The 12,232-nt window shown below is 37.6% G+C and overlaps 1 protein-coding gene across 3 annotated transcripts; it reads left to right on the forward strand.

Moving 5' to 3' along the window:
* The first annotated feature begins 223 nt into the window (after window positions 1–223).
* LOC143852256 (two-component response regulator ARR2-like) lies at window positions 224–11,765 on the forward strand. 3 transcript variants are annotated; one of them, XR_013236763.1, is made up of 8 exons: window positions 224–425; window positions 620–817; window positions 1,379–1,531; window positions 1,705–2,094; window positions 2,206–2,282; window positions 3,719–5,032; window positions 8,234–8,408; window positions 10,831–11,765. XR_013236763.1 is itself a non-coding variant. In XM_077361661.1 (7 exons), the coding sequence occupies exons 2-7, from the start codon at window positions 664–666 to the stop codon at window positions 10,903–10,905; spliced, it is 2,163 nt and encodes a 720-aa protein (XP_077217776.1). In that variant the 5' UTR covers window positions 225–425; window positions 620–663; the 3' UTR covers window positions 10,906–11,765. The 3 variants fall into 3 exon arrangements, 2 of the variants coding, with proteins under 2 accessions (XP_077217776.1, XP_077217777.1); XM_077361661.1 differs by lacking the exon at window positions 8,234–8,408 and having other exon boundaries at window positions 225–425; XM_077361662.1 differs by lacking the exon at window positions 8,234–8,408 and having other exon boundaries at window positions 225–425; window positions 657–817.
* The last annotated feature ends 467 nt before the right edge of the window (window positions 11,766–12,232 follow it).

Below are 12,232 nucleotides of genomic sequence, written 5' to 3' on the forward strand. Positions count from 1 at the left end.
TTGGCATATGATATTTTCTCCCCCCTGTAACGCTTTTTTTTTTTTTGACGTAAAATCACATTACGAGCGGGCGCATTATCCTACAGAGGGGTGAAAAAATCATCACCCCATAATATGGCAAGTTTAGTAAATTAAGAAGTTTTCCAAGGCAAATGAAATCTGGCAAGGAATAACGTTAACATAAGTTAACGGCGTTAGATTCGTGAATTTGGAAGGCTGGCGTGGTTTGTTAGCCAGTTTGTGTGAGCTGGATCCACTCTTATCGGAGAGAAGAAGAAGAAGAACACCAAAGAAAGGAAAAAAAAGGAATAAAATTCAAAGACGAGAAAAGAAAAGAAAAGAAAAGAAAATAAAATGAAAGAGAGGAGGAAGAATAAGTCGAAAAATAGTCTTCACTCCAAAATCTTCTCCTCTTAGATCTAACAGTAAGGATTCTTGAATCTCCACAAGAATCTCTCTTTTTTTTTTTTTTTTTTTTAATCTTCTATGAATCTTCTTTTCTTCTCTGAACTAAATGAAAGACTGTAATGTTCTTTTATCCTTTTTTGATTTTGAAATCAAAGTTTGATAGTGCTTCGAATTGTAAAGATTTTTTGATTTGTGAATTTTGATTTTTAAGGTTATGTAATTTGGAGTTTGGATCGATTTCTCTATAGATCGAATATGAATAACAGAGAAAGCTCGGCAGATAGCCGGAGATCCGGCGACGGTATAGTTTCCGATCAGTTTCCGGCCGGTCTCCGAGTTCTTGTCGTTGATGATGATGCCACGTGTCTAAAGATTGTTGAGAGAATGCTCCAGACCTGTTTGTATGAAGGTATTTTTTATTTATTTTGTTCAAAAACGCCTATTTATATTTTTTTAATGTTTGTAGTTTTTTTTTTTTGTTTTGAAATCTCGATCTTTTCTGCAATTATAGTAATTAATCTTGTTTAATTATCAGTCTCTGATCTCGACAGTTGAAATTCTCATATTCATGATCTGATTCAGGTTATCCAATCCTTTATTTAGATCATCGCAGTTTGGTGATTAACAAACAAATAACAGAATAATTCAAGTGGAATCTTGATTTTGAAGTTCTATGAGTTAGATTAGTTTGATTTAGTTATGAGTTGAACTACTGTGTTTGCTATTTTTGATAGTTTTATGCTTTTCTAGTTCAGTCTCTTGAAATTTATCTGTCTCTATTTATATATCTGTTTGTGTTTTTGTTTCCCCCTTTGTAACTGTACATCATTTTTTTCCATTTTTTTTTGACAAAACTGTACTGCTGAATAACTGGATAAGGATTCAAATAAATACATCTAATGTGAGGATGGAGATTAGTGAGGTATTTGAATGGTTGACTAATTTGTTGATTATGTTGGAATATCTTCAGTGAAGACGTGTTCACGGGCAGCTGTTGCATTGACTATACTTAGAGAGAGAAAAGATGGATTTGATCTTGTTCTAAGCGATGTGTACATGCCTGACATGGATGGATTCAAGCTCCTTGAATACATTGGACTGGAGATGGATCTACCTGTTATCAGTGAGTATATATATGTTTCTTATACCTTGTTCGTTTAAGATTACGCCAACCGATTGTGAGTTCAAAACCAATTATTGGACTCAAAATTAAACGAACAGGGTCTTAGGAGGAGGTCAATTCACCAAAGACTCAAAAAATTATTTGCTAATTCAATTTTTTTTTTAATAATGTAGTGATGTCAGCAGATGATGGAAAGGATGTTGTTATGAAAGGTGTCACACATGGTGCATGTGATTACCTTATAAAACCCGTGCGGATTGAGGCAATAAAGAACATATGGCAGCATGTGGTTAGGAAGAAGAACAATGAGTTGAAGGAATTAGAGCATTCTGGGAGTTTGGAGGACAGTGATAGATACAGGAAACCATCGGATGATACTGATTATACATCTTCGGGAAATGAAGTGGCTTGTAGACATCCAAAGAGGAGGAAAGATGTGAAGGATGAGGAAGAAGAATGTGAGGATCGTGAGGATTCTTCAACACTGAAGAAGCCACGGGTGGTCTGGTCAGTTGAGCTCCATCAACAGTTTGTTGCTGCTGTTAACCAATTAAGCATCGATAGTAAGATTTCCTTTCTATCACTTTGTTGATCTGGTTGTTACATTTTCTTCGTCAATATGTCTAGTTTCAAATGTGAGGCGTTGTCACTTGATACGTTTTGTGTCAATGCAGAGGCTGTTCCTAAGAAAATTCTGGAGCTGATGAACGTTCAAGGGCTCACTAGAGAAAATGTTGCCAGTCACTTGCAGGTATGGTTTCTAATTACTTGAAAGATCAACTAATTGCCCTGCAATTCTTCTATGGACAAAATGGTTGTCGTCCATAGAATAAGTGGACAGTCCATATTTTTTGTTGAGTGGATCTGGCCTTCCAGTGGTGATTGTGGTGCTTTTCGTGTTCTTGTTTTCATAAGTGGCATTGCAACCAGAATGGCTTGTCTGGTCCTGCCTCTGTTATCTTTCCCAAGAGAAATTATTTTGATAAGAATCTTCAATTTTATAATTTTTCCATTTAATATTAGTGAGGTAACCAGTGTATTATACCATGCAAAATATATGATTAGATTTGTGCAGTAAGGTCTTGAATGGAAAACCTGAATAAATTCTGCTGATATATATAGCAAATGGAGCCACGAACACAACTGTAGACAACAAGTGGATTCGCAATGGTCATAGTTCGGAATTTGTTATGCTGAAAAATAATAGCAGAACATTGATCAGTCTGAGAATTTTTTAAGCGTATACAGATGGTCAGATAAGGGACTCAAAACTAAAGGCTTGAACTGTTTTGCCGTAGCTTCCTTTAAACAATGTAGAACAGTGAATGCCTTAGAAAACTGAAGATCCGATGGAAAGGAATTTGAGACTGCATGTAAATTTTAGAGAGATTGCCTAGAAGTTATGAGTTCCCTCTCTCAGTAGCCAAAGAAAAAAGAGAGAGAAAACAACTTGGAATGTGGCAGCAGTCATTTGAAATTAAGAATCCTGAGCTATCAACGGTGTGATAGAACTTTCAGATGTTTAAAGTGCTACCTTAGGAAGAATCCAGAATCATTGTTTATTGTTTGCCATGTGATTATAATAAGCCTTGAAAATGCAAAAATTAGAGCTCTATCGAGAAGTCTCTTCAGAAAATTGAGCCAAGTATTGTTGTTTTAGTAGGAAAGAGAATTGAACTTGCTAGTGGCATTCATTTCCTTTGCCATTTGTCTTGAAATGGTCTCTTTGATCTAAATCTTCCGACCACTTTTTTTAATAGCAATCTTCTGATCACTTTTAGACTTTTTGGCTATGAGAAAAGACTCAATATCTTATAGAAGTTGGGTCTTCTTGACGGCTCAACTCTTCAACTCTTTGGTTAATAACAACAGTTCAAAATCCTTACGTCACCTACAAAAGCATTACTACATGCCATACTACCCCAGAGTAGTACTAGTAGTACAATGATGTTCTCCTACATTTATGGCGCGGAACTTTTTTTTTTCCCCAAAAACCTTGAGATTCTACAAAATTTGCATTCATATTCTATATCAGATCTCGTAATCATTTTCTTTTGATGCTGCTATTGTCATTCTTTTTTGGAAGGACTCACTATTCCTTATTATCGTATCTCATAATCCTTTTTATTGTTTTGCAATTTCCATTATTTTTTGGAAGGACTCACCAATACTGATTATATGGTACAGAAATACCGCCTGTATCTTAAGAGGGTGAGTGTAGTATCACAGAATCATGGTGGTCTCAATACGCCTTTCGTTGGTGGTCCAGAAACATCTTTTGGGTCAATTTCTTCACTTGATGGGCTTGATCTCCAAGCTCTTGCTGTCTCAGGTCAACTTCCACCTCAGAATCTTGTGACGCTGCAAGGAGGAATCGGAAGAACTGTGAACACCGGAATGGACATGTCTCTTGTTGATCAAATGAACCTTTTCAATTCCGACACACAGATTTCTAGCTCTTCAAAAATAAGATATGGGCCAGGGAAACAACTAACCAATAAACAAGTGAGTTTACTTCATGGACTTCCGACGACTATGGAACCAAAGCAGTTGGCACATTTGCATCAACCCGTCCACTCATTTGGAAATATGAGTCTGCAACTCAGTGAGGGAAGCTCGGGTTTTATAAACTTATCAGCCGCAATAAGAACGGGTCCATCATCTCACGGAGACAGTGTTAATGGCCACCAGAACAGCTCTTTAATGTTGCAGATGACTCAACAAAGACAACATCTTCAAAGACAACATCTTCCCGTCTGTCAGAACCAAAGTCAAATGCAAGTAGATATGTCACAGCAACCACGATTGAGGGGACAATTACTGAATGAAATTGCAGGAGGGGGGCTTCCAGCTCCTATAGGGCAGCCAGTTCTTTCCAATGAGATTGCAAGTGGGGTCTATGGAAGAAATGAAGCTGTTCTGAATGTTAAAGGCACATCATCAGTTGGAGCCTGTACGGATATTCCTTCATATATAGCAGTTTCCCGACCTCCTGTTGATTTTCCGGTCATCCATGGATCACAATTTCCTGGAAATGGTTTTCCTGTTACAAGTTATACGAGATTATCTAATCTTGCATCAACAGGGATGATTCAAACAATAGGAAGCATGGAAGGATTGGACCCCAACCTGAAAGGACACATTGGCCTTGCTCAAAGTTATGATCCCTTTAATACGAATATCACTTATGATGCAACTCAACATGTGAACTCCGTACAGAGAAGTTCTGATTTCACTCCAGCTTTCGGTCATCATGGTTTCGTTGCTGCCCATAAGAATGGGCATAATAAGAACACATTCATTGTTGACAAAGGGATGGTCTCAATGAGAAGGGAAGACGTACATGGGAACCAGGAGAGCATTGCTGAATGCCATAACAATGTTGTGGTTGACAATTCATCCAGAGTAAAGACTGAGAGTATGCCCCATTTGGGTTGTGAGAACATTCTACTCAATGAACACTTTGCTCAAGAAGATATCATGAGTGCACTCTACAAACAGGTCAGTTTTCTATGGCATGATCATCTTTAGTTTATCACATTTCTTATTTTAACATAGCCTGGTGGGTTCTCTTTGTGAAACCATGTTTGGATCGTGTAACAGAAAAAGTAGAGAATAATTTAGGCCTATGCTACCAAGATAAGGTTGCAGGTATCAGATACGGCGAGGATCTGGTACATAGATCCTCAAAATACCAAAATCTTAGATACAGATGGGTCAAGGATCCGATATGTGAGTGGCATATAGGTAAGGTTCCTTTAGGGTCCCGTTCACTTGTTTTCTCGGGAAAGGAAAGGAAAAGAAAGGAAAGGAATTTGACGTGGCAAAAAGGAAAGGAAAGGAAAAGAAATTGTGCTGGAAAAGGAATCTTGCGGCTGTTCACTTGCGCAGGAAAACCTGAGAAATCCATAGAAAAAGTTTCCTGCACCTGTTCACAGCATAAATAAAAGAGGCATATAAATGTACACCTAGATTGGCAAAATCTCCATATAAATCCCAGGAAATAAATCTCAGAACATAGATCAATGAATATTGCTTATAAAAAAAATAAACTAGATCTCAAACCCTAATGTAAGAAAAAAAAACTAAAAAAAACCCAACATCAGTAGCAGATTCGATAGACCTAGCTTGGCAAAATCTCCATACAAATCCTAGGAAATAAATCTCAGAACATAGATCCATGAATGTTACTTATAAAAATAAAATAAAACTAGATCTCAAACCCTATTGTAAGAAAAAAGAACTACAAAAAACCCAACAAAGTGACCTTAAATCCAAATATCAGTAGCAGAAGAGAGCTAAAACCCAAATATCAGCAGCATATTCTTCACTATTTTGCAAATAGCAGAATGGGAGATAAAATGGAGATAAAAAACAGAGCCATAAAAATCTGACCCAGAAGATCTAAGATTATTTCTCGGAAACCCATTTCTGAAACCCATATCTCAAACCATTTTTGCAAACCCATTTCTCAAACTCTTTTCTGCAAACCCATTTCCGAAGATGGAGGCCCATTTCTTAAACCCCATTAGAAGATGCAGTGACTAGAAACCCAAAAATCAGAAGATGGAGACCCATTTCCGAAACCCCATGTTGTAGAAAACAAAAAATGATGAAAATCCAACATAGAGAGAGAGAGAGAGAGAGAGAGAGAGAGAGAGAGAGAGAGAGGTACCTCACTTGGCGTAGTGTCGCCGGAGGAGTATTCTCGCTGGAGAAGACAAATTGTTGGCGGAGAAGGTGAAGATCCAGGCAGTGAGAGGCTAGGGTTTTGTCCTTGCGTGGGTGAAGAAAAAAAGAAGCCCGACTTTTTTAATTCTCACCTATTCCGTAGGAAATGAAATCCCTCGTTTGCGAGAAAGTATGACTTTCCACGTCATTTTTTTAATTTCCACGTCTGATATTTTGGGTTTCAAGTGAAACCAAGCGAACATCGCAAAATCGCTTTCTCGGGAAAAAAACGGCATTTTCCTTTCTTTTCACACGCCGAGAAAGCAAGTGAACACAGCCTTAAGAAAATGTTACATTAATTTAATTCAAAAAATTGTTTGAATTTGGAAAGCACACGCACATCTCTTTTAAAAAAAATCAACAACTCCTTTGCTAGAGATCTCTCTCTAGCTCATGATTCCCTCACTTCCTTTATGATGGACAATATAAAAAGAATAAAGAAACATGTGTGATTCTATTTCCTCTATGATGAGAATTGAGAAATATAAAAAGAATAAGGAATGTTTATTCTCTGATCATCTTTCTTTTGTCTATATATGAAAGATCGGGCACTTAACCATTAGCGGGAAAAAAGAAAGCCACAAATGATGATATGGATCAGCCATTTCCGAAATGTATCCTCAGCCTTATCGTATAGTATTGAGTCAGGCTGTGTTGCATTAGTACAGATACGAGTGTCAAAATCTGACATTGGTATCAATTGTTGGATTCGGTGAACCTCAACAAGAAAGATTCGTAGATTTGCCAAAATATTTTAATCAATTCTCAAATTTTAATTATATATAGTATATACTAACCATGTTTCTCTCCATTGTCATTCTTTTTTTTTTTTCAAGAAAATGTTTTATTGGAAAATATTTTTTCCTGCTAAATTGGTTTTCCCACTGTTAATTGGGTTTTGCTGCCCCTAGTAATTTCCAGCTAACCTTCAATTTTCCCACTACTAAATCCGTTTTCCCAGAACAAGCAACTTAGGAAACCTTAAGATACAACACTATTGAAGTCAGTAGTCTTGTTTTGCTCCCCTACAAAATCAGCCAATTAAATCATGAAAAAACAAGTAACTTAGGAAACCTTTTAAGATACAACACTATTGAAGGAAAGTCAAATTCGTGTGGCAGCAAGGAGGAGAATATGGATTTCTTTAAGGAAACGGGACATAATGAAAATGAGAAGAACATGGAAGAGCAAGGGATGAATATATCCCAATCAGATCGTGAGAAAATAAGCGGCTTAGAAAACCCTTTAAAATGCAACACTATCGAGGGAAGGTCAAATTCGTGTGGCACCAGGGAGGAGAAAATTTCGTGTCTAATTAATAACACTACCATGTTTTAATATGCGGCAAAGTCAAAATTTTCTTTAGCCTACTAATTCATGAGGAAGGAATTAATTGCTGCCTAGTAATTCGGTTTTTTCATCTCTCTCCCTCTCTCAAATAAAAATAGTTGCGTGTGATGTGGGAAAATCCCATCTTTCTTTGGGAAAATAACGTCTCTCACAAACATCTCAAATCAAAATAGTTGTGGCTAATGGAATTTCACTTCTCTCTCTCTCTCTGTCTCTCTCCTCGGTTCAATTTACAGTTGACCAGGGACATTGTTCCCATCCATCCATCCATCATCCAGAAACCAATTAGAAAACCAATCAGTTCTCAAAATCCAAAACAAACAGGGCCTAAGGAAGCTCAACATGCCATTACCATCTTCGGCTATTAGACCAGTCATACCTGCAATGGGTTAAGAAACTAGGTAAAGAATCAAACCAGTAGCAAAGGAAGCTCTGGTATTGGCAAACCAGTCAGAAACTATGTTTCCTTCTATTCCTTTAATTTTATTTTTTCCTTTTAGCCATTTTCATCTCCCGATTTCTCTACTGTTGTTTTTTTCCTTGTGACTTTCTTATGCTCCGATTTGTATATTTTTTATCTATGAGTTGCGGACTATAAAATCATTGCCGTTTGTATTTTAGGATGATTGGGTAGATGAGATCAAAGCACCCAATTGCGATGATGAACAGTAGCAGAGTAATCCAGTCTCTGAATAGAGTTTCACTTTTCCACATGATTTGAAGAGTAGAGAAGATACTGCCATTTTTTTCCTTTAGTATTTAGCTATTTCATCTCACATTCCCCAACCTACAATTTGTAAGTTCTTTTTTATCCTTTTTTCTTTTTTCTTTTTTTCCTCTCTCGTTGTCATTTTTTTCACATCTTTCTGATCGATCCTTCTTTTAGAAATTTATGTTTTTTTCAAGAAGTCAGTTTGCAGTTTTTGGTTTCACTTCTATGATAAATTAACTTAAGTAATTTCACCTATTGTAAATGCAGATGAAATGCTTAAACGGGAAACAAAATTTGTCAGAATTGAGCAGTCACTCAATCAGGCAGTGTTGTTAATAACATGCCATAAATTCTTTTTATTTAGGGAATTGCTAGCGTCCATCGCAAAAGGCATTTCGTGTAGGGCTGGCAACGGGGAGGGTCGGGGCTGGATGTTGGGGTCCCCGACCCCTTCCCCGCTGCGGGGAATTCCCCCCCTCCCCACTTCGGGGATGGTGAGGAATCCCCCTCCCCTCCCCTTCCCGCCCCTCCTCTGGCCCAACATCAGCCCCTCTTTAGTCACTGATACACTATTGCTGGGTGTCCCTAATCAAAAGGGGGGATATATCACTTCCCTTAGACACTGCTGCTGGGTGTCCCTAATCTATGGATGTTTCTCTGCCTAATCCAACACATGAAATTTAAGTGAAAACATAACCATGAGATGCATGAACACCAATGACACAAAAGGAGAGTTTCCAATACAGCAAAAAAGTTAAGAAAATAATGCAATGCTGCATATTAAACAAGTGACCAAGCTAACATTCTATAGCACAAAGTATTGACTCTCAAGAGCTAAAATGTAAAAACCCAATCCCTTGTTATTTGTTAGCTATAAAACTTAAAAGGAAAAGTTAAAAAGCACTAAGATGATGTTGGCACTCCCATATTTTGATATCTTCCCCTAACTCATCTTGTCTTATTGTCTGTTAAGTTTTAATTTTTAATCAGACTTTATTTGTGCAATTATCAAAATATGGTGGTTCCAAAATCACTTACCTAAAAGAAAGAAATGCAAATGTGAAAATGAAATGTTTAATATTATATTCCCAAGAAAGTTCTCACCAAAAAAGCAAAAAAAAAAAAACACTTAAAAAATACTAAAATAAATAATATTGATTAATGGGGCCGGGCCGGGTCGGGGCGGGGACAACTACATCCCCTTCCCCTATCCGTCCCTGCACCGGGGAATTTTTTAAACCTTCGTCCCCTTCCCCATCCCCGTTCAAATCGGGGAATCCTCGCCCCCAAGCGGGGCGGGGCGGGGCGGATCCCTGCTTTCTTGGGTGAAATTGCCAGCCCAAATTTCGCGGGTGGTTTGTCGCATGTCAGACCACCCACCTCGTGAATGGAGACAAAAGTTGTTGCCTTCATTCGACAAAAGTTGTTGCCTTCATTCATTCAGGAGGTGGCTGGTCTGACAGCTGCGAAATGCCTTTTGCGATCGACCATAGCAAATCCCTTTTATTTATAGATTGTCGCATGGGAATGTCTTTACATTGAAGGTTATGTGACACGTATTCTTTCATCACCCAAATGTTGCTATCATTCTTGGGTTGGACCCACAATTTTGTCACTCATGTTTTGATGGGGCGGGGCCCACCATATTACACCCTTGCGTAGCATGGGTTTGGAATGCTAGTAGTAAGTAATACATTGAAAATTGTAATTGGTTATTCTATTTTTCATATACAACTTAATATTAGGATGAATAAAATTCAAAACATGCAACAATTATAAAGTTTTGGTTGTAATAAAGTTTTGGTTGTAATATTTAGCAAAAACAAATAAAAGAGACCTACGCTAGAAGATTCCAACCCTGAATTATTGGAATCTGAGACATGTCCGACACAGATACTTATCCCATTCAGAAGAATCTGAGTAACTAATCCACCTATTTTGAAGAATCCAGGTTCCTTATATTTAGGCATGCCCAGTTCCATTTTAGAAAGTAGGTTATACAATGCATTTACGGACTTTTGTCATGTTATGGATGCATGTCCAGCACAAAGCCTTTTCTTCAATCTCTAATTGAGAACCTGCTGCCATAGCGTGCTAACCTTCTGGTTGTAAAACATTAAGCCTCGAAGTGTACACATCTGGTTGAACACCTTTAGTTTAAAATATTGAACAAGACAGATCAGTTTTCTGTTGTTAGTTTTTACTTATAACTTTCGAAATAGACTACACAATTAGTTCCCAAGTTGATGACTTATCCCCAACTTCGGAGAAACAGTGGTGCTAGTCCTCTGGAGCTCTAATGTTAAATTTTCTAAATGGATCAGTTAAATTTTCTAATGTTATTAGTTATATTACCTGTGGCTTTAACAAGTCCTTACATGCGTGAGTCAGTGTGTGTGTGTGTGTGTCCGTAATGATAATCTCTCTGTTCTTTCTTAATTGATAAAATTTTACGTGTTCAAAAACAAAAAAAAATGAAAATTCATGGTCTGGTTTATTTTTTCAGCAACAAGAAGGGGCCGGGCTAGTTGATACAGATTTCAACTTTGATGGATATCCAATGGATAACATTTCAGTCTAGTATCTGATCTTCTCCATGGAGGCAACGTCTGATCTGCATGGGTCCTCTTACAGTGGGTGAGGAGATTAAGATTCCAATTCCACATTCTCAGAATCAAGTCACTTTGTATCACTTGGGCATGTCATCTTTGTTGCATATTCCCAGTTCATATTTTCAGGAATCTGTCACTTTGCATCCCTTGGGCATGTTATCTTTGTTGCACATTGATATCATTGTTTAATTTGTGAGTTATGACTGAGAAGAGGCTACATAGAGTTAACAACTAGAACCCAATTGGCAAGATTGTTTAACTGGCTTTAGAGCAAATGCTAACAAGAATGAAGCAAGTATGAAGGCGTGCAATTGTGGGGCGTGATTTGTTTAGAGATGTTGGAATCAGATTCCTAGTCTCCTCTGCAAACATAAATGGAAGTCTTTCTAACTTTAATAATGTATTTAGTTGTTCATGAATAGCTAGGCTTGTACAGATCTCATTTGATTTCTCAAGGTAGAAGTTTGGGTCTTTGATGATGGTTCATTTGCATGTGTACTTCAGATAGGGTTTAGCCCACGTTTCTTTGGCTTTGCTGTTTTGCAGGGAGTGGGGATTGTTGGATTTCGTATATTTTTTTCTTAGGCTTCAATCATTGAATGGAATTATGTTTTTGGTAGAACAGAGTACAGTCTTTCTATCTTTAATAATGTATCCAGTTGTTCATGAATAGTCAGTCTTGTACAGATCTCATTTTATTGCTCAAGACAGAAATTTGGGTCTTTGATCATGGTTCATTTGATAGGGCTTAGCCCTTGTTTCTTTGGTTTTGCTTACTAATCTAATTTGATTGCTCAAGACCAAATTTTGGGTCTTTGGTTATGGTTCATTTGCATGTATTTACAGTTCTGAAAGGACTTATCCCTTGTTTCTTAGGCTTTGCTGACTATTCTTAGGGAGCGAGGATTGTTGGATTTTGCATATTTTTTGTTGCTGTATTGGTTTATTTGTGAACTATTGCTTCAATCATTTAATGGAGTTATGTTTTCGGTGTAACAGAATGTCATTCTGCTAAAAAAAATCAGAAAAATTGATTCTTGAATGTGAGTTTACCTGTGAGTACTCAAACAATGCGTTCTTGACTTCCTTCTTAATTGGTTGATGAGAGTACAGGCCTTTTTTTTTTTTTTTTTGTGGTAACGAAGGGTGTCCCCACCCCCATCGGGGGTAGGACTATTTCCCTACGGATGCGCGCAATCACCCGGAAACCACGCGCATCGGGTAAGCAAGGGGGGATTTGAACGCTCGTCACTGGGGAGCAAACCCATGACTTTACGCCAAAGAGCCACACCCTTC

The sequence above is a fragment of the Tasmannia lanceolata genome, unplaced genomic scaffold (genome assembly GCF_043159265.1).
Source record: "Tasmannia lanceolata isolate RefF3 unplaced genomic scaffold, GAP_Taslan_0.1 ptg000019l, whole genome shotgun sequence".
Lineage (NCBI taxonomy): Eukaryota > Viridiplantae > Streptophyta > Magnoliopsida > Canellales > Winteraceae > Tasmannia > Tasmannia lanceolata.